The sequence below is a fragment of the Pseudochaenichthys georgianus genome, unplaced genomic scaffold (assembly GCF_902827115.2).
Source record: "Pseudochaenichthys georgianus unplaced genomic scaffold, fPseGeo1.2 scaffold_992_arrow_ctg1, whole genome shotgun sequence".
Lineage (NCBI taxonomy): Eukaryota > Metazoa > Chordata > Actinopteri > Perciformes > Channichthyidae > Pseudochaenichthys > Pseudochaenichthys georgianus.
This window is the reverse complement of record NW_027263512.1, coordinates 7,812-34,649: the sequence shown is the minus strand read 5'-3', so window position 1 is coordinate 34,649 and position 26,838 is coordinate 7,812. Positions and strand designations below refer to the sequence as shown.

At 51.7% G+C, this 26,838-nt stretch overlaps 2 protein-coding genes across 4 annotated transcripts; one reads left to right on the top strand and one right to left on the bottom strand.

Moving 5' to 3' along the window:
• Positions 1-785: 785 nt before the first annotated feature.
• LOC117444904 (glucose-6-phosphate isomerase-like) lies at positions 786-13,866 on the top strand. Its single transcript, XM_034080288.2, has 18 exons — positions 786-1,334; positions 2,971-3,061; positions 4,640-4,708; positions 5,282-5,401; positions 5,503-5,586; positions 6,236-6,382; positions 6,568-6,639; positions 6,723-6,767; positions 7,269-7,322; positions 7,532-7,592; positions 7,667-7,710; positions 7,860-8,012; positions 8,327-8,456; positions 9,715-9,791; positions 11,297-11,425; positions 12,476-12,551; positions 12,730-12,796; positions 13,458-13,866. Exons 1-18 carry the CDS (start codon positions 1,216-1,218, stop codon positions 13,579-13,581), a joined length of 1,662 nt encoding a protein of 553 aa, XP_033936179.1. The 5' UTR covers positions 786-1,215; the 3' UTR covers positions 13,582-13,866.
• A 2,197-nt stretch (positions 13,867-16,063) lies between these two features.
• mphosph6 (M-phase phosphoprotein 6) lies at positions 16,064-25,055 on the bottom strand. 3 transcript variants are annotated; one of them, XM_071202811.1, is made up of 6 exons: positions 24,822-25,047; positions 24,483-24,595; positions 24,302-24,392; positions 16,680-16,783; positions 16,358-16,604; positions 16,064-16,324 (listed from the first exon to the last, which is right to left on the bottom strand). In XM_071202811.1, exons 1-6 carry the CDS (start codon positions 24,861-24,863, stop codon positions 16,274-16,276), a joined length of 648 nt encoding a protein of 215 aa, XP_071058912.1. In that variant the 5' UTR covers positions 24,864-25,047; the 3' UTR covers positions 16,064-16,273. The 3 variants fall into 3 exon arrangements, with proteins under 3 accessions (XP_071058912.1, XP_033936187.1, XP_033936186.1); XM_034080296.2 differs by having other exon boundaries at positions 16,064-16,604; positions 24,950-25,055; XM_034080295.2 differs by having other exon boundaries at positions 16,064-16,604; positions 24,822-25,045.
• Between the last annotated feature and the right edge of the window lie 1,783 nt (positions 25,056-26,838).

Here is a 26,838-nt window from a genome sequence, read left to right as displayed (position 1 = left end):
CCAGAAATGAACTATTTCACATAAACCTCTGTTTTTCACTGGGCGGTTCAACTTGATTTGGGGGGTGCCATAGTGTATGGGCGCTGTACCAATATAGGCGTGGCTCTGTTAGTATGAGATGATGAGATGTACTTCGTTGATCCAACATCGGGAAATTGTTTTAAGAAATAAAAAATATAATGTTTTTTTCATTTCTAACTTTTTTTAATTTATTTTTAATTTCCGGCGCCCCCATAGCTTGATGCGCCCTTAGCATTCGCCTTACTGCCTATGCCAAGGGCCGGCCCTGACGGAGACAACCGATGAGGAGAAATGATATCATGAAAGTTACGGTGCTTATTAAGCTTTTTAAAGCGTAGGTGGTAAGTTGCAAAGTGCTTTGTTCTGAACGCTCATCAGTATTATAATAAAGAGAGAAATATGAACGTTAGTTTTCACTGAAATGATCAAATAAAGTCTCTCAGTCTTCACTGAGCTGTGTGGGGTTTGTTCAGCTTCTAGAGATGTCTGAGTGGTGATATACTCAGAGACAGATGTTCAGGACTAACGTTCATAATAAATACATCTGTACTGATTTATCTTTCCATCAATCATACGTGTTGGGATCATTGGTGTTAACGTGGACCGGAGGGAGAGGGGGACGAGCAGAAGTTTCACTTTCCTTTTTATTTCAGTTCCAGCTTTGGTCCTGAAGAATCTGTTTCTCTGTTGTCCTCGTTCATAAAGCAAAGCAGCAGCATCAGAGCACGGAGCAGAGTCTCCGGATGAGTCCCTCGTTCTTATTGAGCATCCATGTTTGTAGTCCGCTGGATAGGAAGCTGTGGTTTCCATAGTTACCCCACAGCAGCAGACGCACATTCAGGACGTCCGCTGGCGCATCAGAAACACGTCGATAGTGAAGTGCAGTCGATTCTCTAAAGTACCGCAGTCTCTTCTCCTAAGTCCTTTTGGATTCTCCTATCCACTATCCCTTAGCCCCGTGACCTTTCCCTCAGAGGTCAAGGAATAGGAGATAGGGTTAGAATTTAGGAGCTGATTTTTGGATTATCCGACCGCAGCCTGGGAAACGGAGAGGGGGGCGGGGTCAGCGCTGATTGGTGCAGCGGGTATAACCTCCTGTCAGGCTCAGCTGTTTCCTCCTCTTCCTCCTCTGACCGAGACAGACCTCCGAGGCCGGAGCACCGACACAGTATACCCAGTGTGATCGATAGCAGCATGTCTCTCACCCAGGACCCGAACTACCAGAGTCTGGACCGGTGGTTCAGGTCTCAGGCCGGCAGCCTCAGCATGAGAGAGCTCTTCCGGGAGGACCGGGACCGCTTCACCTGCTTCAGGTCAGAGACACACACAAGTCAATACTTCAACTTCAGTACCGTGTGTACTGAGAGACATGCAGGACAGTGTGTACTGAGAGACATGCAGGACAGTGTGTACTGAGAGACATGCAGGACAGTGTGTAATAATGAGAGACATGCAGTACAGTGTGTAATGAGAGACATGCAGGACAGTGTGTAATGAGAGACATGCAGGACAGTGTGTAATAATGAGAGACATGCAGTACAGTGTGTAATGAGAGACATGCAGTACAGTGTGTACTGAGAGACATGCAGGACAGTGTGTAATGAGAGACATGCAGGACAGTGTGTACTGAGAGACATGCAGTACAGTGTGTAATGAGAGACATGCAGGACAGTGTGTAATGAGAGACATGCAGGACAGTGTGTACTGAGAGACATGCAGTACAGTGTGTACTGAGAGACATGCAGGACAGTGTGTAATAATGAGAGACAATACATATCCATATAATAACGGAAGTGAGAGATGTTTTATTTAAAATAATGTGATGGAGAAATATATGTAATAATAAAGTGATTTAATTATTGTCATTACGTGTGTGTGTGTGTGTCTCTGTGTGTGTGTCTCTCTCTGTGTGTCTCTGTCTCTGTGTGTCTCTCTCTGTGTGTGTGTCTCTGTCTCTGTGTGTCTGTGTGTGTGAAGGTCATTATAGTCTCTTGTCTGTGAAGTGTGTGAAACCACCGAGCTAATGTTAGCCTGCATGCTAACGTCACTGCGCCTTTTATCGGACAGACTGTCGCGAGGAGGTTGTTTTTAAATAGACCGGAAACTAATTAATTATTCTAAATAAAGGTGTTGAATCAGGCTTACTGACATGTTGCAGAATACACCGTTTATAAATGTTAATATCAGTTTAACGACACGGTTAATCCAGGCTAACGACAAGCTAGCTGATCCTGGACCTGCTGCTAATGAAGCTCCATGATAACCGCCGGGGTGTTAGCATCACTCTGTCCGCTCAGGGGGCGCTGTGGGAGGGCAGGACGTGTCCGATGATGGATGTTTTAGGCCGGGTGTCAGCGGCGCTCCGCGGGGAAACGCCCTCCTTTCCCCGCTGTGAAAGATGCAGTAATGATGACCATGGAGTGACAAGTACACATCCTGTACTCAAGAAGAAGTACAGATACTCTGGTTTAAATATTCAAGTAGTAGTACTATGCTCTGGTTTACATAGTCTGGTGGTAGTACTACTGACTAAAGTACTTCCAGCTCTGAGTAGTGGATGCTGTAGTGCCCAATATTACATATTTATTATCCGTGGTGATTATATTTATATTTATTTATATAGTGTCTCAGGATCCACAGATATAACAGAGACAGCGAGGAGACATTCAGGAAACAGCTCGGTCTCACAACATCACCTGTTCAGAGGAATCGGATATGAGGAAACAAAACGCACACGCACACACACACACTCTCTGTTAGCTGGCACTACCCTTTAGTCACACTAAACTATGAACAATAACGACCGACCCTCAACACATGTCAAACGCGTTGGTCCGTAGATGTCCCTGAACGCACCGCGGACAGACGCTGCTCTGATGATCTTTTAATAAAACTCTTATTTTAACTTTAAAATTGTTGTTATTGTTATTGAGATTATTGTTGTTTCAGCACGACGCTGCAGACGGATGACGGAGAGATCCTGCTCGACTACTCCAAGAACCTCATCAACCAGGAAGTGATGGACATGCTGATCGCCCTGGTAACACACACACACACACACTTCCTATGTTCTTATAAATATTTGTTGTTTTATTCTTTTTTACTTTATTTCTTATATTTATAAACATATCTAACTCGATGTATCTTCATCAGTCACTTCACGTTACCCCGAGCCCTTGAGCAGCAGGACACGGGAAGCTGTCCACACTGCATTGAGAGACTGCATGTGGGCACAGGGCCGGCCCTGACCAATTTGCCGCCCTAGGCAAGATTTTAGCTGGCGCCCCCCCCACCAAAATGCAGACACTCACTATGATTCGCGCATGCACGGTTGTGGCATGACCACCAACACAAAGATATTGACACAAGATGTGTGCAACTGTATTTAGTTTCCTATCCATTTGAACATGATTTAAGTGGGGGGGGGGACCTCACCTCCTCTAGGGGGGTCCGGGGGCATGCACCCCTGGGAAGACTTTTTTTTTTTTAATATTGAAGTTAAAAGCATCGATCTGGTGCACTTTGAGAGCAACATTAGGAGATATGGAAACATCTCTCAGCACCAGATGAAACAGAACTGGAAGCAGATTTTCTTTTTCTTTATGAATATTTTACAAATCACTTCCCTTTCAAACTGGATTCTAGTTTATTAATAACAGCTTTTTTGTACTGTCAGTATTTTATACCTGTTTTTCACCTGGTCTCTTATTTTTATAATGGTCATATAGAGGTGTGCCTTTACCTCACTGAGCTGAGGTTATCAGAGCCGCTCAGTCTTTCAGGAGAGAGCTCTCTAAAGCTCCCCCCCCCCCCCCCCCCCCCCCCGCGGCCGCTCACACAGTAAATTTCAATGTTAATACAAAATTAAAACCTATAACTGCACACTAAAACCATTATTTCAAAAAAAGAACAATTTCACATAAACCTCCCTTACTGGGACTGGGGCAGTTCAACTTGATTTGGGGGGGGGGGTGTGTGCCATAGTTTATGGGCGCTGTACGCAATATATACGTAGTTCTGATAGTATAAGATAATAAGATGTACTTTGTTGATCCAAAATCGGGAAATTGTGTTATGAAATTTATAAATTTTTTTTTTTTTTTTCTAACTTTTTTTTTTTTTTTTTCCGGGGCCCCCTATGGGTTGATGCGCCCTTAGCATTCGCCTATACTGCCTATGCCGAGGGCCGGCCCTGTGTGGACACGTCCTCCTCCCTGTGTGACTCTAATGTCCACACTGCATTGAGAGACTGCATGTGGGCACGTCCTCCTCCCTGTGTGACTCTAATGTCCACACTGCATTGAGAGACTGCATGTGGGCACGTCCTCCTCCCTGTGTGACTCTAATGTCCACACTGCATTGAGAGACTGCATGTGGACACGTCCTCCTCCCTGTGTGACTCTAATGTCCACACTGCATTGAGAGACTGCATGTGGACACGTCCTCCTCCCTGTGTGACTCTAATGTCCACACTGCATTGAGAGACTGCATGTGGACACGTCCTCCTCCCTGTGTGACTCTAATGTCCACACTGCATTGAGAGACTGCATGTGGACACGTCCTCCTCCCTGTGTGACTCTAATGCTAAACATATAGCACTGTGTTGATGTGTTCGCAGGCAAAGTCCCGCGGCGTGGAGGAGGCCAGAGAGAAGATGTTCTCTGGAGAGAAAATCAACTTCACTGAGGTACAGAGGGTCCCTGAACACACCACGAAGACTGAGAACGTGTTTAAAACCTCCTATTGTCCCTGAACACACCACGAAGACTGAGAACGTGTTTAAAACCTCCTATTGTCCCTGAACACACCACGAATACTGAGAACGTGTTTAAACCTCCTATTGTCCCTGAACACACCACGAAGACTGATTTTAAACACTTATTCTGTAAATGTCCCTGAACTACGGTGGCCTCCAGGGACCAAAATGATACAAAACACCCGATGTGGATCTAACATTAAAACACAACGGTTCAGCACACACACACACACACACACACACACACACACACACACTCACACACTCACACACACACGACAGAACTAAGGACAACAAACCCTCCCACCCGACCCCAGACCGCTCGGGACCAATGACGGCGAACACCTGCATCGCTACGATAGCTGGACCGCTCCTTCAGACGTTCAGCCGGCGACACATAAAGCGATGTTGGACTCCTTAACTCAGTCACGCGTGCAGTGGACGTTCCATGTGAGATGCCTTTGATGTTTTATGATTTTAACGTGTGTGTGTGTGTGTGTGTAGGGTCGTGCTGTTCTCCACGTCGCCCTTCGTAATCGCTCCAACTCGCCGATCCATGTTGACGGTCAGGACGTGATGCCGGAGGTCAACCGCGTGCTGGACAAGATGAAGGCCTTCTGTCACGTACGACGTCTTTCATTATTGCGTATCTTTAGTCGTACGAGTTTCATGTCGTTTTCAGTGGAAGTCGTAAAGGTCGTGACCTCTGTGTTTTTCGTTCGCAGAGAGTTCGTAGCGGCGAGTGGAAAGGCTTCAGCGGGAAGAGCATCACGGACGTGGTGAACATCGGGATCGGAGGCTCGGACCTGGTGAGAGGATTTAGAACCAGAAGCTTTACCCGAGGGGGAAGTGTGTTGTGTTCAGGGAAGCTCCGAGATTTAAGACTCGATGTTTAACGAGTAAACGACACCGCTCTGAGGTCTCACTAGTGAGGTGTTAAAAGTGCCTGTTGTGGTGCGTTCAGGGCCCTGTGATGCCTGTGTGTTGCGGTGCGTTCAGGGCCCTGTGATGTAATGCCTGTGTGTTGTGGTGCGTTCAGGGCCCTGTGATGCCTGTGTGTTGTGGTGCGTTCAGGGCCCTGTGATGTGATGCCTGTGTGTTGTGGTGCGTTCAGGGCCCTGTGATGTAATGCCTGTGTTGTGGTGCGTTCAGGGCCCTGTGATGCCTGTGTGTTGTGGTGCGTTCAGGGCCCTGTGATGCCTGTGTGTTGTGGTGCGTTCAGGGCCCTGTGATGTAATGCCTGTGTGTTGTGGTGCGTTCAGGGTCCTGTGATGTAATGCCTGTGTGTTGTGGTGCGTTCAGGGCCCTGTGATGTGATGCCTGTGTGTTGTGGTGCGTTCAGGGCCCTGTGATGTGATGTGTGTTGTGGTGCGTTCAGGGCCCTGTGATGTGATGCCTGTGTGTTGTGGTGCGTTCAGGGCCCTGTGATGTAATGCCTGTGTGTTGTGGTGCGTTCAGGGCCCTCTCATGGTGACAGAGGCTCTGAAGCCCTACTCAGAGGGGGGTCCCAAAGTCTGGTTCGTCTCTAACATCGACGGGACTCACATGGTGAAGACCCTCAAAGAACTGAACGCTGAGACAACACTGTTCATCATCGCCTCCAAGGTACACACAGACACACTGAGACACACACACAGACACAGACACACACACACTGAGACACACACACACAGACACACACACACAGACACACACACAGACACACACACACAGACACACACACACAGACACACACACACACAGACACACACACACACACAATGATACTAAACGTGTGTTTTTCCCTGCAGACGTTCACCACTCAGGAGACGATCACTAACGCAGAGTCGGCCAGGGATTGGTTCCTGAAGACAGCGAATGATGTGAGTGCATTTGATTCTCTGGCAGCTGATTGGACGACGTTCTCTCAGGATATGTTCTCATGTTCCTCTTGTTTCCTCTTCAGAAATCTGCAGTGGCCAAACACTTCGTGGCTCTGTCCACCAACGCCGTGAGTCACCGTGTAGCACGTTAGCTGCTGTGCTAGCATTAATGTGTTTATACTGTAGTAGAGTTATCTTCACCATGTCATCCAAACTGCTTTAGCATTCATAAGATGTCATCATGTAAATGATTATTACATAAAACATGTTCATATAAGGTTTGCCATGTCCCGGGGAATTTCCTTTAGATAAGATAAGGGTTCTCATCAGGGTTCCTCTGATGCCTTCAGGGTCTCATCGGGGTTCCTCTGATGCCTTCAGGGTCTCATCGGGGTTCCTCTGATGCCTTCAGGGTCTCATCGGGGTTCCTCTGATGCCTTCAGGGTCTCATCGGGGTTCCTCTGATGCCTTCAGGGTCTCATCGGGGTTCCTCTGATGCCTTCAGGGTCTCATCGGGGTTCCTCTGATGCCTTCAGGGTCTCATCGGGGTTCCTCTGATGCCTTCAGGGTCTCACCGGGGTTCCTCTGATGCCTTCAGGGTCTCATCAGTCTTCCTCTCTCATCTTCAGGTCAAGGTGAAGGACTTCGGGATCGACACCGCCAACATGTTCGAGTTCTGGGACGTGAGTCTGGTTCCAGAATAAGAGCGTAACATGTTTAGAGACACAGAGACGCTCTGATTGGTTAATTGACGCTGGTGTGATGTCATGCTGCTCTCTGATTGGTTAATTGACGCTGGTGTGATGTCATGCTGCTCTCTGATTGGTTAATTGACGCTGGTGTGATGTCATGCTGCTCTCTGATTGGTTAATTGACGCTGGTGTCTCCTCAGTGGGTGGGAGGTCGTTACTCTCTGTGGTCGGCCATCGGTCTCTCCATCGCTCTGCACATCGGTACGTTTCTTTATTTAGTACGCCCTTATTGTTGTTGTTGTTATGATTAATAGTATTATTGTTGTGTGTTTCAGGGTTTGAGAACTTTGAGCAGCTCCTCTCCGGAGCTCACTGGATGGTAGGGAAACACATATTTATTAATGACGTTGTTAATATTTAGATGTTTCTGTTAAACAATAATTTTATATGAGACATTTTATTCATTTTATCAAAATGACAAAAATATATGATACAGAAGTGTGTGTGTGTGTGTGTGTGTGTGTGTAGGACCAGCACTTCCAGTCCGCCCCGCTGCAGCAGAACGTCCCGGTGCTGCTCGCTCTGCTCGGGGTCTGGTACGTCAACTTCTTCAAGGCAGAGACGCACGCCATGCTGCCGTACGACCAGTACATGCACCGCTTCGCTGCCTACTTCCAGCAGGTACACACCGGCTACACACCGGCTACACACCGGCTACACACCGGCTACACACCGGCTACACACCGGCTACACACCGGCTACACACCGGCTACACACCGGCTACACACCCGCTACACACCGGCTACACACCGGCTACACACCGGCTACACACCGGCTACACACCGGCTACACACCGGCTACACACCCGCTACACACCGGCTACACACCGGCTACACACCGGCTACACACCGGCTACACACCGGCTACACACCCGCTACACACCCGCTACACAGATAAACAGAGTCTAACGTGTGTGTGTGTGTGTGTGTGTGTAGGGTGACATGGAGTCTAATGGGAAGTACATCACCAAAGATGGCGGCCGTGTCGACTACCACACCGGGCCCATCGTGTGGGGAGAGCCGGGGACCAACGGACAGCACGCCTTCTACCAGCTGATTCACCAAGGTACACACACTGCCACACCGACCACACACTGCCACACCGACCACACACTGCCACACCGACCACACACTGCCACACCGACCACACACTGCCACACCGACCACACACTGCCACACCGACCACACACTGCCACACCGACCACACACTGCCACACCGACCACACACTGCCACACCGACCACACACTGCCACACCGACCACACACTGCCACACCGACCACACACTGCCACACCGACCACACACTGCCACACCGACCACACACTGCCACACCGACCACACACTGCCACACCGACCACACACTGCCACACCGACCACACACTGCCACACCGACCACACACTGCCACACCGACCACACACTGCCACACCGACCACACACTGCCACACCGACCACACACTGACACACCGACCACACACTGACACACCGACCACACACTGACACACCGACCACACACTGACACACCGACCACACACTGACACACCGACCACACACTGACACACCGACCACACACTGACACACCGACCACACACTGACACACCGACCACACACTGACACACCGACCACACACTGACACACCGACCACACACTGACACACCGACCACACACTGACACACCGACCACACACTGACACACCGACCACACACTGACACACCGACCACACACTGACACACCGACCACACACTGACACACCGACCACACACTGACACACCGACCACACACTGACACACCGACCACACACTGACACACCGACCACACACTGACACACCGACCACACACTGACACACCGACCACACACTGACACACCGACCACACACTGACACACCGACCACACACTGACACACCGACCACACACTGACACACCGACCACACACTGACACACCGACCACACACTGACACACCGACCACACACTGACACACCGACCACACACTGACACGCCGACCACACACTGACACGCCGACCACACACTGACACGCCGACCACACACTGACACGCCGACCACACACTGACACGCCGACCACACACTGACACGCCGACCACACACTGACACGCCGACCACACACTGACACGCCGACCACACACTGACACGCCGACCACACACTGACACGCCGACCACACACTGACACGCCGACCACACACTGACACGCCGACCACACACTGACACGCCGACCACACACTGACACGCCGACCACACACTGACACGCCGACCACACACTGACACACCGACCACACACTGACACACCAGTAACTCCTCTCTCTCCTGCAGGAACTCGTCTGATTCCCGCTGACTTCCTCATGCCTGCTCAGTCTCAGCATCCAATCAGAGACAACCTGCACCACAAGGTGACGCCCCCTCTGCATGTCACTCAAATTCTATAAGCGCTATTGACATTACAGAGGGTGTTTCTCAATGTCGAGGAAGGCTGCTCCAGAGCCACTATTTCAAGCATGCTACGTCATCGATTGCCGCCGAAGGCCTGTTCCAATGTCCAGCATGCTTGGCATTCTACCGAGGCTGGTGCTCCATTTAAGGCGGGGCCTCGCATATGACGCACACCTGTTAGCCTGTTCCACCATTCTTTGTTTTCCGAGGCTAGGAAGGATTCTTGCCTCTCTTCTGAAGGACCTGAGTCAGAAGACATCTGCTTCCAAGGAAGCGTCCTCGACATTGAGAAACACCCTGTGTGTCTGTCTGTACTTCCTGTCTGTAGATCCTGGGTGTTTCTCAATGTGGAGGACGCTTGCTTGGTAGCACATGTCTTCCGAGCGTCTTGCTTCAGAAGCTACGATGACGTAGCGTGCTTGAAATAGTGGCTCTGGAGCAGCTTTACTCGACATTGAGCAACACCCACAGTCTCTAACTTCCTGTCTGTCTGTACTTCCTAGCCTCATCCCAATACGCATCCTCCTTTCCCTCACTCGCGTCCCTTCCTTGCGTCTTAGCTCCGCCTCCGTAAGATGCGAGAGACACGAGGAGGTGACGCGAGGACAGAGGAGTCCTCAGGTAATTGGGATGTCCTCGTTCACTCAAACGTCACTCTAAAACGACGTCTGTTAATGAAGCATGCGCACAGCTGTATCCCCTCATCGGGCTGGACTGAAGAACCTTTAGAACCGGCCCATTTGTGGTTCAATATTTATTTAAATGAATAAATCTTTCTCTTGTTAGTCAAGGAACTCAATGTGTGATGGTTGGTCCTGCTTTGGTGTTCCGTTGTGGTGTGAAATGTAGCTACATTTAAATAAAGATATAATGATAGTAATGTGAAGCCTTACTCTGAACACGTGTGTCCTGTAGAGCCCCACATTCACCACAAACCCATTCAGGACAGTTTAAATAATGTAACTGCTGAATATCTAAACGCAGAACTATAAAATAATAGTTATTTATCAAGATCTAGCCATTTATGAAATAGCTTTCTTAATAGCTATGTTTTAGTGACGTTAAAGATCATTAAACACGACTTAAGTTGTTAGTATAACCTGAAGAAATTAATTCACATGATAATTCCCACGGAGCTGAGACGCTGAGACGCTGAGACGCTGTTCCTCTGTTGAAATGGACCAGCTGTGAAGGTGGGGGCGGGGCTTTGATACGAGTAGTGAAAACACTTCCGCGTAGTCTGCTCTCGTGTCTCCTCCCTCCTCGACTCCTCCGTGTGCATTTCAGCTATTGGGACGTCCTTCAACATGGCGTGTCTTGATCGATTTCCGGGTCAAGTCCCGGAGGAGTCGAGGAGGGGTATTGGGATGAGGCTCTTGTCTGTAGATCCTGTCTCTAGCTTCCTGTGTGTCTGTCTATACTTCCTGTCTCTAACTTCCTGTGTGTTTGTATTTCCTGTCTGTAGATCCTAGCAGCTAACTTCCTGGCTCAGACGGAGGCTCTGATGAAGGGGAAGACGACGGAGGAGGCGCAGAAGGAGCTTCAGGAGGCGGGAGTTAAAGGAGAGGCTCTGAGCAAGCTGCTGCCTCACAAGGTCATTACATATCTCATATATATATATATATATATATAATCAATATCAGAGACGGGGTCGTCATCGTTTAGAGAAACCACATGTATATATAATATGAATGTGGGCAGCGGGCGTTCGGCGCTCACAGCTTATGATGAAACCCCATGATGGGCCTCGATGTCTTGAAGTCTCTATCGTTATCAAACATGTGAAGTTTTGGGCCGTTTGGAGCATTGTCACAACGTCGTGTTTCATGGTGAAGGATCTGTCGCTACGGCAACGGCATTCAACGAAATCTCAAAACTGACATGTAGATGTCTTCAGGGCTGGACTGTTGGTTTTACCAGTTTTTTAGCATCTTCATAGGAGCTATAGCAATATCGTGTTTTTCATTTCAGTCGGTTGTGTGTACAGTCGGTTGTGTGTACAGTCGGTTGTGTGTACAGTCGGTTGTGTGTACAGTCGGTTGTGTGTACAGTTAGTTACTGTTTAGAGATCCCTTCTTCTTGGTTATGGAGCCCCATGAGTTTCTGAAGGGTCATTCAGATGTTCTGAAGGGTCATTCAGATGTTCTGAAGGGTCGTTCAGATGTTCTGAAGGGTCGTGCAGATGTTCTGAAGGGTCGTGCAGATGTTCTGAAGGGTCGTGCAGATGTTCTGAAGGGTCGTGCAGATGTTCTGAAGGGTCGTTCTGAAGGGTCGTTCAGATGTTCTGAAGGGTCGTGCAGATGTTCTGAAGGGTCGTGCAGATGTTCTGAAGGGTCGTGCAGATGTTCTGAAGGGTCGTGCAGATGTTCTGAAGGGTCGTTCTGAAGGGTCGTTCAGATGTTCTGAAGGGTCGTTCTGAAGGGTCGTTCAGATGTTCTGAAGGGTCGTTCTGAAGGGTCGTTCAGATGTTCTGAAGGGTCGTTCTGAAGGTTCGTTCTGAAGGGTCGTTCAGATGTTCTGAAGGGTCGTTCAGATGTTCTGAAGGGTCGTTCTGAAGGGTCGTTCAGATGTTCTGAAGGTTCGTTCAGATGTTCTGAAGGGTCGTTCTGAAGGGTCGTTCAGATGTTCTCTTTTTGTTCTGAAGGTTTTCGAGGGGAACAAGCCGAGCAACTCCATCGTCTTCAAGAAGCTGAGCCCGTTCATCCTGGGAGCGCTGATCGGTGAGGACGAATCGTCATAACAACAATAATGCATGTCGTCATGTTGAGCAGAACCCCTACCTGAAGTATTCTTCATCTGAACCTACAGATCCTCTGAAGAGCAGATCGGTCATTAGTAATGACTCGTGAGCGTTTGAATGCATGCACTTTATAATCTGCTGTGATCTCTTTTGTCCAGCGATGTACGAGCACAAGATCTTCGTGCAGGGCGTGATCTGGGACATCAACAGCTACGACCAGTGGGGGTGAGACTCAGACTAACATAATGTATATAAAACACATGCACCTCTCTCCCTGTGGAGATATACCGGGCTTTATGTCAACGGAGTTCAGCTGAACTGGGGGTCACGTCCCACTCAGAGGACCTGGGGACACCGCCAGCAATAACCGAGGGGTCGGGGGTCACGTCCCACTCAGAGGACCTGGGGACACCGCCAGCAATAACCGAGGGGTCGGGGGTCACGTCCCACTCAGAGGACCTGGGGACACCGCCAGCAATAACCGAGGGGTCGGGGGTCACGTCCCACTCAGAGGACCTGGGGACACCGCCAGCAATAACCGAGGGGTCGGGGTGAACGCTAACTAAACAGTTTATGACTTTTAAACAAAGAATACTGCCAGCTAATGTTCTCTAAGTGAGGAGGAGACAAAGCGCCATCTCTAAATCCATGCTCTGAAACCAAACTGACTGCTCAGAATGAGACGAAGAGAAACACGTTTTGGTCAATATTTCTTTCTTTTAGGTCAACTTACGTTTTTGATGGAATTTCTTGGTCCTCTTCTTTTGGGTAGAAACGGCGCATGTTTCCTGGAGTTGCTGAACGTCGTCTAAATGCTGCTGAAGATGTGATGATGACGTGGAAAAGGTGATATTTGTGTTGACGTTGTTTCTCTCGTTGTGTTCAGCGTGGAGCTCGGGAAGCAGCTGGCGAAGCAGATCGAGCCGGAGCTGCAGGACGCCGTCGCCGTGACGACGCACGACTCCTCCACCAACGGGCTTATCAACTTCCTGAAGAAGAACTTCAACTGAGCCCTGCTCTCCCATTGGCTGCCAGCGTTCAACCCTGCTCTCCCATTGGCTGCCTCTGTGTATCCTCCAGTCAGTCTCTTATTGGCTGCCACCTTACATTCCTGTTTCTCATTGGCTCCCAGCATTCAACCCCGCTCTCTCATTGGCTCCCTCTGTGTACCCCTCCTCTCATTGGCTGGCATTAGAGGCTCTGTGTGTAGCTGTGTTTTAAAGGGATCTGAATATATCAAATCACTGACGGCACTTTATCAACTCTGACCTTCAAAATAAAAGTCCTGTCACTGACGCTGCTTCCTGTTCTCCTTCCAGAGGGTAAATGGTCTGTTTCTGAGCTTCATGTTTTATTTTAAATTATTCAAACGTAGTCTTTTTTTTCCACGAAACTGTGTCTCAGGGCTTCTTAACATTTAATAAACTATTGATGTGTCCTACCCACCTAACGGGAAGAAACTCGGCTAACTGACGATACGAACAATTTTTACCGAAAGAAAACAAGTCTCACAAGAAGCGTCTGAATGAGCCCTGAGCGAAAACATGCTGACGCACTAAGCACAGAACTCCAGGTATAAATACTGTAGTACTTATCGGATCAGCGCAAACAAGATGTCAGCCAACAAGCTGAGGTTCCACAGATTCCAGAGATAGAAGTATCACCACTGAGCGATCAGAACTCGCGGCAGGGGAAGCAAACCCACAACGTAGCTTTACGGAGCAAAAGCGAAAAGTAAGTCTTACGTTGCGGTCTGATCAGAAGTCGTGTTCAACGGCGTTAAAACGACCACGGCGCGGCTGAGGGTTAGTCCAACGCGTCGGTCACTTTGAAATGATCACTGATGATCCATCATTCCATTGGTCCAAAACGGAGATTTCATATTCGCTGCTAAGAGTGGATGACCGCTTCCGGTTTGGGCATTCTGGTTACGCATCACTCATTCAACCAATGGGTAACATGTAGGTGGATTTTAGGAACCTCCCCTCGATTCCATTGGCTCTCACGGTGAGAAAGAGATCGAGCAAGGGGTTCCAGAGATGGGTCGAATGACCCCAGAAGGCTTTATTTTGCTAAACCTCTCAAAGGTCAAAGGTCACTTGTTCTGCACCAATCTGGAAATGAGGGCTGCGGTCGGATAGTTTAAAAATCAGCTCCTAAATTCTAACCCTCTCGTCTATTCCTTGACCTCTGAGGGAAAGGTCACGGGGCTAAGGGATAGTGGATAGGAGAATCCAAAAGGACTTAGGAGAAGAGACTGCAGTACTTTAGAGAATAGACTGCACTTCACTATCGACGTGTTTCTGATGCGCCAGCGGACGTCCTGAATGTGCGTCTGCTGCTGTGGGGTAACCATGGAAACCAGCTTCCTATCCAGCGGACTACAAACATGGATGCTCAATAAGAACGAGGGACTCATCCAGAGACTCTGCTCCGTGCTCTGATGCTGCTGCTTTGCTTTATGAACGAGGACAACAGAGAAACAGATTCTTCAGGACCAAAGCTGGAACTGAAATAAAAAGGAAAGTGAAACTTCTGCTCGTCCCCCTCTCCCTCCGGTCCACGTTAACACCAATGATCCCAACACGTATGATTGATGGAAAGATCTTAAATCAGTACAGATGTATTTATTATGAACGTTAGTCCTGAACATCTGTCTCTGTGTGTATCACCATTCAGACATCTCTAGAAGCTGAACAAACCCCACACAGCTCAGTGAAGACTGAGAGACTTTATTTGATCATTTCAGTGAAAACTAACGTTCATATTTCTCTCTTTATTATAATACTGATGAGCGTTCAGAACAAAGCACTTTGGAACTTACCACCTACGCTTTAAAAAGCTTAATAAGCACCGTAACTTTCATGATATCATTTCTCCTCATAATCGGTTGTTTCCGTGAACGGCCGACTGTTGAGTGACGGCAAATGCTGCGGCTGCAATGCATTGTGGGGCAGCATTTTCTCCTCTCCTGTCGGTGAGGGAGGTCCAGTGGTTCCTAAGCTGAAGGAGGCTATAAAGGAAGCTTGAAACCTCCTTTCCTATCATCGAGAGAATTGGAACGGCACTTATCGTGGCTGCCACTGAGGGACTTCCGGGTCATTCCACTCCTTCAGGAAGGTTCCTGAGCTAAATGGACTATTCCACTTCAGCCGGGGTTCTTTGGGTTCCTACAGCTTTCACTCCATCCCATCTCCAAGGGCGGTTTTCTCTACAAGTCATTCAGTTTGTTACCGTGTTCAATCTGAATTTGCTTTGAAATAAAAACATCGATATTGATTCCGACTCTTCTGCATCCCACTCACAGCTTCATCGTTACTTTGAGAAACGAGACTAGTAACCCTTTCAGAAGATGTGGTCCTGTGTTCTGGGACCGTCCTTTTGGAGCCGAGGCCTGAAGCACGGCTGAGGCTCATGTACTTGTTTCAGTAACAACCCAGCAGTGTATTCTATGGATCTGAATATTTATACTCATGAAGGAAACACACCAAATACAATCAGAACTTTTTATTTTGTATTCAAAGTTGATCTGATCTACTTTTCTTTTTGGCAACTTTATGGTTTTCAGTCTTGGGCCCAGAAGGCGAGCACGTCTCCTCCGGGTGCTGAAGGTGTGGTCATGGAGACGTCCTGCAGCTCAGACCAGCTCTTTAGAACAGGATGCACAACATCCAGACATGTCCTTCAGTTCCTCCAAAGGACTCAGTCCTGTGGCTTCAGGAAGACCCTCTTGGTGTCCCCCTCCTCTGAGGCCTGGTCCCTCTTGGTGTCCCCCTCCTCTGAGGCCTGGTCCCTCTTCAGGGAGACCCTCTTGGTGTCCCCCTCCTCTGAGGCCTGGTCCCTCTTCAGGGAGACCCTCTTGGTGTCCCCCTCCTCTGAGGCCTGGTCCCTCTTCAGGGAGACCCTCTTGGTGTCCCCCTCCTCTGAGGCCTGGTCCCTCTTCAGGGAGACCCTCTCGGTGTCCCCCTCCTCTGAGACCTGGTTCTTCTTCCTGGTGAACTTCTTCCTCATGCTGCCCACCAGACTCTCGTACCTGAGGACGACAGGTGTCCATCAGCTCTGACTATCAGGTATAATGACACTATGAGGTCAAAGGTCAGGGTCTCACCTGAGGGCCATCTCCTCGTCCGTCACGTCCGTCTGCATGTGGCTCACTTCCTCTTCCTGTCTCTCCTCCTCTTCCTCTTTAGGGTTCATCGTCACCATCAGCTTCTGTGACAACACACAGCAGGGGACACACGTTATGCTGCTGTCAGTCTGTCTGGAGGACCGTACTTCATCAGCTCTAATACATTATAATAATACATGATATAATAATATAACCGTGGCCCTGGCCTGCAGTGCCACGTTTCACCACTAGGCGCGTTCACACCGGAGCACGGTCCCCTTTAGCTCCGTTAGTACCCTGATGGCGCGTTCACACCAAAAAGAGCACTTAGTGCCGGGAACTTTTACCCCGTGTTCAGTGCCTGCTGAGAGGTGGTACTCTCCTGGGGGGGCAGTGCCCCAGTTCTGATTGGCTGGGCGGATTGCAAACCACGCCCCGTACATCTCTGAAATGTTTTGTAGAGCCGCCATTTTATTTGTGGCATTAGCATTAGCCCAGCGCACCAACGCAGAGAGACTAACTTATGGCAACACACAATAAAACATGGGAGCGGTGGAGATGAGGAGGTGTCGGCGTTCTGGAGATTTACTGGGAAGGCTTCAGGAGAAGCTGCTGGGAGTCCCAGCAGCTTCTCCTGAAGCCTTCCCAGCTCCGGGGACTTCCGGCCGGGGCCTCCGGGTGGCAGTATACGCCATGAAGTGGTTTGCAGCCTGCCAGTAAACCCAAAGCAGGAGAAGAAGTGACGTCAGCGGCTCATCTGCCTCATCCTCCCCCAGGGAAAAGCACTCCGGTGTGAAGGCGATTGGCACTATGAAGTGCCGGCACTAAGTACGGCAAAGTACTTGGTGTGAAAGCGCCTATTGCCGTTAGAGGGGGCGCTGTTTGACGACAAAGGGGGAGCATTACCTACACCAGCGTCTTTCAAAGCGTGAGACGCGCCTCCCCAGGGGGGCGCCAGAGAGCTTCAGGGGAGGGGGCGCCAGAGAGCTTCAGGGGAGGGGGGCGCCAGAGAGCTTCAGGGGAGGGGGCGCCAGAGAGCTTCAGGGGTGGGGGGCGCCAGAGAGCTTCAGGGGAGGGGGAGGCAGAGAGCTTCAGGGGAGGGGGGCGCCAGAGAGCTTCAGGGGAGGGGGCGCCAGAGAGCTTCAGGGGAGGGGGGCGCCAGAGAGCTTCAGGGGAGGGGGGCGCCAGAGAGCTTCAGGGGAGGGGGCGCCAGAGAGCTTCAGGGGAGGGGGGCGCCAGAGAGCTTCAGGGGAGGGGGGCGCCAGAGAGCTTCAGGGGAGGGGGGCGCCAGAGAGCTTCAGGGGAGGGGGGCGCCAGAGAGCTTCAGGGGAGGGGGGCGCCAGAGAGCTTCAGAGGAGGGGGGCGCCAGAGAGCTTCAGGGGAGGGGGGCGCCAGAGAGCTTCAGGGGAGGGGGGCGCCAGAGAGCTTCAGGGGAGGGGGAGCCAGAGAGCTCCAGGGGAGGGGGGGCGCCAGAGAGCTTCAGGGGAGGGGGGCGCCAGAGAGCTTCAGGGGAGGGGGAGCCAGAGAGCTTCAGGGGAGGGGGGCGCCAGAGAGCTTCAGGGGAGGGGGGCGCCAGAGAGCTTCAGGGGAGGGGGGCGCCAGAGAGCTTCAGGGGAGGGGGGCGCGAGAAACAGTGAAATGTAGCTAGCTAACTTCAGCTAACTTTATGCGAGAGGCAACATGGATCGGTTTTTAGTGAAGTTACCTAAAGTGAGAGAGGAGACAAGGCTGTATGCTCACTCCCTCCACCTCCACCCACCTGTGAGAGTGCTCACTCCCTCCACCTCCACCCACCTGTGTGAGTGCCGGTCGGCTGCAGCCAGAGGAGGATCTGCGTGTATTCCCGTGTGCTTCAAAGACGCAGACTCATTGTTCCACTAAAGTATGCTAATAATAATACATTAATTGTATATAGCGCTTTTCTGAACCCAAAGACGCTTTACATTTGGGAGGGAGGGGAGACAGGGGGGGGGCTTATGGATAGAGAGTTGAAGAGGGGGGGGGGGGGGGCTTATGGATAGAGAGTTGAAGAGGGGGGGGGGGGCGCTTATGGATAGAGAGTTGAAGAGGGGGGGGCTTATGGATAGAGAGTTGAAGAGGGGGGGGGCTTATGGATAGAGAGTTGAAGAGGGGGGGGGGGGGGGGCTTATGGATAGAGAGTTGAAGGGGGGGGGGGGGGGGGGCTTATGGATAGAGAGTTGAAGAGGGGGGGGGGGGCTTATGGATAGAGAGTTGAAGAGGGGGGGGGGGCTTATGGATAGAGAGTTGAAGAGGGGGGGGGCTTATGGATAGAGAGTTGAAGAGGGGGGGGGGGGGGGGGGCTTATGGATAGAGAGTTGAAGAGGGGGGTTTTGAGGCGGGACTGGAGCAGGGTGAGGGACTCAGACTCACGGAGGTCTTGGGGGAGGGAGGTCCAGAGCTTCGGGGCTGCCACAGAGAAGGCTCTGTCCCCGAAGCTCCGGAGTCTGGCCTTGGGGATGGAAAGCAAACCGGCTGAGGAGGATCTGAGGGACCGGGGGGGTCGGTAGAGGATGAGGAGGTCAGTGAGGTGGGGGGGGGGGCAGGGCTTTGAAAGTGAGGACCAGGAGTTTGTAGTGGATGCGGTGTGAGACGGGGAGCCAGTGGAGCTCTTTGAGGACCGGGTGATATGATGCCATGATTTGGTGTGGGGGAGGAGTCTGGCGGCTGCGCTCTGGACCCGCTGGAGTCTACTGAGGGAGGTGGAGCTGATGCCGTGGAGGAGGAGGTGGAGCCGTGGAGGAGGAGGTGGAGCTGATGCGTAGAGGAGGAGGTGGAGCTGATGACGTGGAGGAGGAGGTGGAGCTGATGCGTAGAGGAGGAGGTGGAGCTGATGCGTAGAGGAGGAGGTGGAGCTGATGCCGTGGAGGAGGAGGTGGAGCCGTGGAGGAGGAGGTGGAGCTGATGCGTAGAGGAGGAGGTGGAGCTGATGCGTAGAGGAGGAGGTGGAGCTGATGCCGTAGAGGAGGAGGTGGAGCTGATGCGTAGAGGAGGTGGAGCTGATGCCGTAGGAGGAGGAGGTGGAGCTGATGCCGTAGAGGAGGAGGTGGAGCTGATGCCGTGGAGGAGGAGGTGGAGCTGATGCGTAGAGGAGGGGGTGGAGCTGATGCGTAGAGGAGGAGGTGGAGCTGATGCCGTAGAGGAGGAGGTGGAGCTGATGCGTAGAGGAGGAGGTGGAGCTGATGCGTAGAGGAGGAGGTGGAGCTGATGCGTAGAGGAGGAGGTGGAGCTGATGCCGTGGAGGAGGAGGTGGAGCTGATGCCGTAGAGGAGGGGGTGGAGCTGATGCGTAGAGGAGGAGGTGGAGCTGATGCGTAGAGGAGGAGGTGGAGCTGATGCCGTGGAGGAGGAGGTGGAGCTGATGCGTAGAGGAGGAGGTGGAGCTGATGCGTAGAGGAGGAGGTGGAGCTGATGCCGTTGAGGAGGAGGTGGAGCTGATGCGTAGAGGAGGAGGTGGAGCTGATGCCGTGGAGGAGGAGGTGGAGCTGATGCGTAGAGGAGGAGGTGGAGCTGATGCCGTAGAGGAGGAGGTGGAGCTGATGCCGTAGAGGAGGAGGTGGAGCTGATGCCGTAGAGGAGGGGGTGGAGCTGATGCCGTAGAGGAGGAGGTGGAGCTGATGACGTGGAGGAGGAGGTGGAGCTGATGACGTGGAGGAGGAGGTGGAGCTGATGACGTGGAGGAGGAGGTGGAGCTGATGCCGTAGAGGAGGAGGTGGAGCTGATGACGTGGAGGAGGAGGTGGAGCTGATGCGTAGAGGAGGAGGTGGAGCTGATGCCGTGGAGGAGGAGGTGGAGCTGATGCCGTAGAGGAGGAGGTGGAGCTGATGCCGTGGAGGAGGAGGTGGAGCTGATGCCGTGGAGGAGGGGGTGGAGCTGATGCCGTGGAGGAGGAGGTGGAGCTGATGCGTAGAGGAGGAGGTGGAGCTGATGCCGTAGAGGAGGAGGTGGAGCTGATGCCGTGGAGGAGGAGGTGGAGCTGATGCCGTGGAGGAGGAGGTGGAGCTGATGCCGTGGAGGAGGAGGTGGAGCTGATGCCGTGGAGGAGGAGGTGGAGCTGATGCGTAGAGGAGGAGGTGGAGCTGATGCCGTGGAGGAAGAGGTGGAGCTGATGCCGTGGAGGAAGAGGTGGAGCTGATGCCGTGGAGGAGGAGGTGGAGCTGATGCCGTGGAGGAGGAGGTGGAGCTGATGACGTGGAGGAGGAGGTGGAGCTGATGCCGTAGGAGGAGGAGGTGGAGCTGATGCGTAGAGGAGGAGGTGGAGCTGATGACGTGGAGGAGGAGGTGGAGCTGATGCCGTGGAGGAGGAGGTGGAGCTGATGCCGTGGAGGAGGAGGTGGAGCTGATGACGTGGAGGAGGAGGTGGAGCTGATGCGTGGAGGAGGAGGTGGAGCTGATGCCGTGGAGGAGGAGGTGGAGCTGATGCCGTGGAGGAGGAGGTGGAGCTGATGACGTGGAGGAGGAGGTGGAGCTGATGCCGTTGAGGAGGAGGAGGTGGAGCTGATGCCGTGGAGGAGGAGGAGGTGGAGCTGATGCCGTGGAGGAGGAGGTGGAGCTGATGCCGTGGAGGAGGAGGTGGAGCTGATGCCGTGGAGGAGGAGGAGGTGGAGCTGATGCCGTGGAGGAGGAGGTGGAGCTGATGCCGTGGAGGAGGAGGTGGAGCTGATGCCGTGGAGGAGGAGGTGGAGCTGATGACGTGGAGGAGGAGGTGGAGCTGATGCCGTGGAGGAGGAGGTGGAGCTGATGCCGTGGAGGAGGAGGTGGAGCTGATGCCGTGGAGGAGGAGGTGGAGCTGATGCCGTGGAGGAGGAGGTGGAGCTGATGCCGTGGAGGAGGAGGTGGAGCTGATGCCGTGGAGGAGGAGGTGGAGCTGATGCCGTGGAGGAGGAGGTGGAGCTGATGCCGTGGAGGAGGAGGTGGAGCTGATGCCGTGGAGGAGGGAGTTGCAGTAGTCGAGGCGGGAGGAGATGAAGGCGTGACTGAGTCGGAGTTTGGCGGATTTATTGCGGAGGTGAAAAAATGAGATTTTTACAACTTGACGGATGTGGGGCTCGAGGGAGAGGGGGGGGTCAAGGTGCCTGGGTGGAGGGGGGACAGGGGTGCCATCGATGGTGACGGTCAGGTTGGGGGTTTTGCTGAGGGTGGATTTGGATCCGATGAGGAGGAGTTCAGTTTTATTGCTGTTGAGTTTGAGCAAGTTGTGTTGCATCCAGGATTCGATGTGGGTGAGGGGGGGGGGGGGGGGTTGTTGGGGGATTTGGTGCTGAGGTGAATCTGGGTGTCGTCGGCATAGCAGTGAAAGTCCAGGTTGTATTGGCGGAGAATCTGACCAAGGGGGAGGATGTAGATGATGAAGAGGAGGGGGCCGAGTACTGAGCCTTGGGGAACACCTTGGGTGGCAGAGGAGTGGTTGTGGAGGGAGGTGAAGTGGGATCTGTCGGAGAGGTAGGACTGGAGCCACTGAGCGCAGTACCTTCGATACCGATGTCCTGGAGTCGGGTGAGCAGGGTGGAGTGGCTCACGGTATCGAAGGCTGCACTCAGGTCGATGTTGAGGGAGCCGGTGTCAGCAGAGGGGAGGTGCTGAGTGCAACGTGTCGTTCAGTGTGTTGCCGGGAGCAAAGCAGGGTTCATCCACGATGTTGAAAATGTTAAAAAATGTAAAACAAAGATAAAAAGGTTTAAAAAAGTGATTGTTTAATGTTTTAAGGAGGTGACGCTGCTCAGCCAATCAAATGGCTGCAGCCGGTGAGTCAGCACGACAGCTTCAGAGACGAGAGGAACAGCTGGAGTGACTTCAAATGGCTCAAAGAAGAGAGAGGGAGACAGCGAAAACAGAGCACTATAGCAACAACAACAACAACAATAATAATTGGGCGGGGGGGCTCTTATGTTCTCTGAGGGGAGGCTCACCTTCCCACACTTTGAAAACCCCTGACCTACACTAAACAACAAGGAGTTCTTATTATGACGATGCTCTTGAATGCAACATCTTTCCACAGTGGGTTAAAGAAACGACGAAAGCAGAACTAACGTTTCCCTTTTCTGTGAAAGCATCGTTTCTCTTATAAGGAAGAATATAAACGTGAGTCATGCTTCAGAACAACAGGTGAGCAGCAGGCAGGACTTCACCTGTTAACACCTGTGTGTCCCTGAACGCATCGTGAGACATCACCTGTTAACACCTGTGTGTCCCTGAACGCATCGTGAGACATCACCTGTTAAGACCTGTGTGTCCCTGAACGCATCGTGAGACATCACCTGTTAACACCTGGTGTCCCTGAACGCATCATGAGACTGCAGGCAGGACTGTACCTGTTAACACCTGTGTGTCCCTGAACGCACCATGAGACTGCAGGCAGGACTGTACCTGTTAACACCTGTGTGTCCCTGAACGCACCATGAAACTGCAGGCAGGACTGTACCTGTTAACACCTGTGTGTCCCTGAACGCACCGTGAGACTGCAGGCAGGACTGTACCTGTTAACACCTGTGTGTCCCTGAACGCACCATGAGACTGCAGGCAGGACTGTACCTGTTAACACCTGTGTGTCCCTGAACGCACCATGAGACTGCAGGCAGGACTGTACCTGTTAACACCTGTGTGTCCCTGAACGCACCGTGAGACTGCAGGAAGGACTGTACCTGTTAACACCTGTGTGTCCCTGAACGCACCGTGAGACGGCAGGAAGGACTGTACCTGTTAACACCTGTGTGTCCCTGAACGCACCGTGAGACTGCAGGCAGGACTGTACCTGTTAACACCTGTGTGTCCCTGAACGCACCGTGAGACTGCAGGCAGGACTGTACCTGTTAACACCTGTGTGTCCCTGAACGCACCGTGAGACTGCAGGCAGGACTGTACCTGTTAACACCTGTGTGTCCCTGAACGCACCGTGAGACTGCAGGAAGGACTGTACCTGTTAACACCTGTGTGTCCCTGAACGCACCGTGAGACGGCAGGAAGGACTGTACCTGTTAACACCTGTGTGTCCCTGAACGCACCGTGAGACTGCAGGCAGGACTGTACCTGTTAACACCTGTGTGTCCCTGAACGCACCGTGAGACTGCAGGCAAGACTGTACCTGTTAACACCTGGTGTCCCTGAACGCATCATGAGACTGCAGGCAAGACTGTACCTGTTAACACCTGGTGTCCCTGAACGCATCATGAGACTGCAGGCAGGACTGTACCCGTGTGTCCCTGAACGCACCATGAGACTGCAGGCAGGACTGTACCCGTGTGTCCCTGAACGCACCATGAGACTGCAGGCAGGACTGTACCTGTGTGTCCCTGAACGCACCATGAGACTGCAGGCAGGACTGTACCTGTGTGTCCCTGAACGCACCATGAGACTGCAGGCAGGACTGTACCTGTGTGTCCCTGAACGCACCATGAGACTGCAGGCAGGACTGTACCCGTGTGTCCCTGAACGCACCATGAGACTGCAGGCAGGACTGTACCTGTGTGTCCCTGAACGCACCATGAGACTGCAGGCAGGACTGTACCCGTGTGTCCCTGAACGCACCATGAGACTGCAGGCAGGACTGTACCTGTGTGTCCCTGAACGCACCATGAGACTGCAGGTACAGAATGAGAGGACACTGACCTCGACCTCTGGGTTGAAGCCTTTGAAGGAGAAGCGTCCGTACTTCAGGTCCTCGCAGGAGACCAGGCTCTGCTCCTCCAGGATCAGGTTCCTGAGAGACCACAGAGTGTGTGAGTGTGTGTGTGAGAGTGTGAGTGTGTGTGTGTGTGAGAGTGTGTGTGTGTGTGTGTGTCTCTCTCACTCTCTGGCCCTCAGCTCTGGTAGGTCCAGGTACCAGTGTTCATCGCTGATGATCCTCCGCTCGTCTTCCTCCAGCTGCTTCCTCGTCTCCGCATCCAGACCCCTCTGCATGAACTGACACACACACACACACACACACACACACACACACACACACACACACACACACACACACACACACACACACACACACACACACACACACACACACACACACACACACACAATATGACTACCTTTGATTGCAGGACTCTTACTTCTAACAGAGTATTTGTACACAGAAGTGGAGTCGAGTTAAAGATAAACAACAACAATAATAATAACCACGTGTTTCTCCCACCTTCATGCGCAGCAGGTTCTTAGAGAGTTTAGAGTCAGACATCTCTGACCGGAGATCACTGACACACTTGAATACTCTGTGATGTAATACACTGTAGTATAATAAAGTGTATTATAGCACTAATGTACCTGCAGGGAGATCTACGGGACTCTGGAGCTAAAGGCTAAGAGCACGCGCAGCTGCTGCAGACAGGAGCAGTCGATCGCAGAGCGGAGGGCTCACTACCGCCCCCTGCTGTGCGGAGTGAGGAGCAGAGACCAGGACAACGATCTTCATTCATCAAGTATTTATTGAAAATACATCTCAAATTCCTTACTTCTCTGAAACTATGACTTTTTTCTCAAAATGTTAAGATCAGGACTTTTTCCTGATTTATTTTTTATCTCAGAATCTTGACTTTCTTTAGAAAATCTCGAAATTCTGATTTTTTTATGAAAAAGTCCAAATAGAACCATCTGTCTGGAAATCATAGAATTCCGTTTTTAATCTTAAAACTCAGACTTTTTTTCTCAAGTCAAACTTTTTCTGATGATTTCAGACTCTTTCCTGAAAACTCTAAATTCTGAGGGTTCGGTCCCGTGCACCTCAGACTGATGTTGGCATATTTCATGATTTTAGAATAAATACACGTGTTCCCTTTCACTCCATGTGTGGTGGTTGTGTTTCCATTCCCCGTAGAGTCTCCACAACTAACCCAATTTAGAGACAATGGACCTCCAGCATGTGTCCCTGAAATGGGGATTCAGGTTATTTCACACCTCCAGGAGAGACCGCGAAAACCACCTCTCTGTGGCCCCTCACGGACCACCAAAGGACGGACTACAGACCTCCAGCATGCCTCCCTCACATGGACACCTCCATAACCTCGCACACCGTGAGTCCCCGGGCCCCGGACTTCAGCACTCCCCGTGGACTAACCCCAGATGATCACACAGAACCTCGTGCCCCTGGTAACTCTTAAAGGTGGTGGATGTTGTGGTGCTTTCCTGTCAGCCCATGAGCATCCATATTCGGCCTTCTTCACGGCACCCCCCCCCCCCCCCCCCTTCTGTGGAGGATGTTCTCATGCTCCTGGTGACCCTTTAAATGGGCTGATACTACCAGGGCCATGGATGTATAATAAGAACTGGACACAGCGTGGGAGGCGGGGCCTCACAGCGTGGGAGGCGGGGCCTCACAGCGTGGGAGGCGTGGCCTCACAGCGTGGGAGGCGGGGCCTCACAGCGTGGGAGGCGGGGCCTCTTTCATTCCTATGAGAGTTGCTCATGAGCGCATGATGACAAAATGGCCCAACTTTTGAGAGAGCGAAACGTCACAGATTACCCAGCATGCCTGAGAAGTACCCGTATGTGCGCTCATAGCGCATGCGCAACTTTGACCACGCCGCCCAAAAGGCTCGTTCACATTAAGCACGTGAATTTGCGTACACATAACAGCACCGCGCGTTCATGACAGCATGGTGGCACTGGATTTATATTATCGAGGCGGCAGTTAGCAGCTAGCAGTTAGCAGCTAGCGGTTAGCAGCTAGCGGTTAGCAGCTAGCAGTTAGCAGCTAGCAGTTAGCAGCTAGCGGTTAGCAGCTAGCAGTTAGCAGCTAGCAGTTAGCAGCTAGCGGCTAGCTAGTACTTATGCTAAGTTACACATCAATGGTACTTTTATATTACGCTGCCATCAGGATCTCGTGAAATCCAACAGAGCTTCATCCAGCTTGATACTCGTGTGGGTTGTTCATGAACCCACTTGGTCATATATAAAGTGTATATGTTGAAGCCTGTTAGGATCAATTGTGAGTTAAAACGTTATCTACAAAGTAAAGCTGGTGATGGATGACTGGTGGAGTTAAAATAACAATAGCCTATTTCTCTTTGTGATGGAGTAGAAGGATAGTAACTGTAACTGTTCATGTTAAGTACCCCACACGTAACTAAAACAATTGCAAGTGCTACAAGAAGCTACAGGACGTTGATCTGCGTCGGTAATATTAACTTTATTTAACCCAGGATGTAATCACAGCC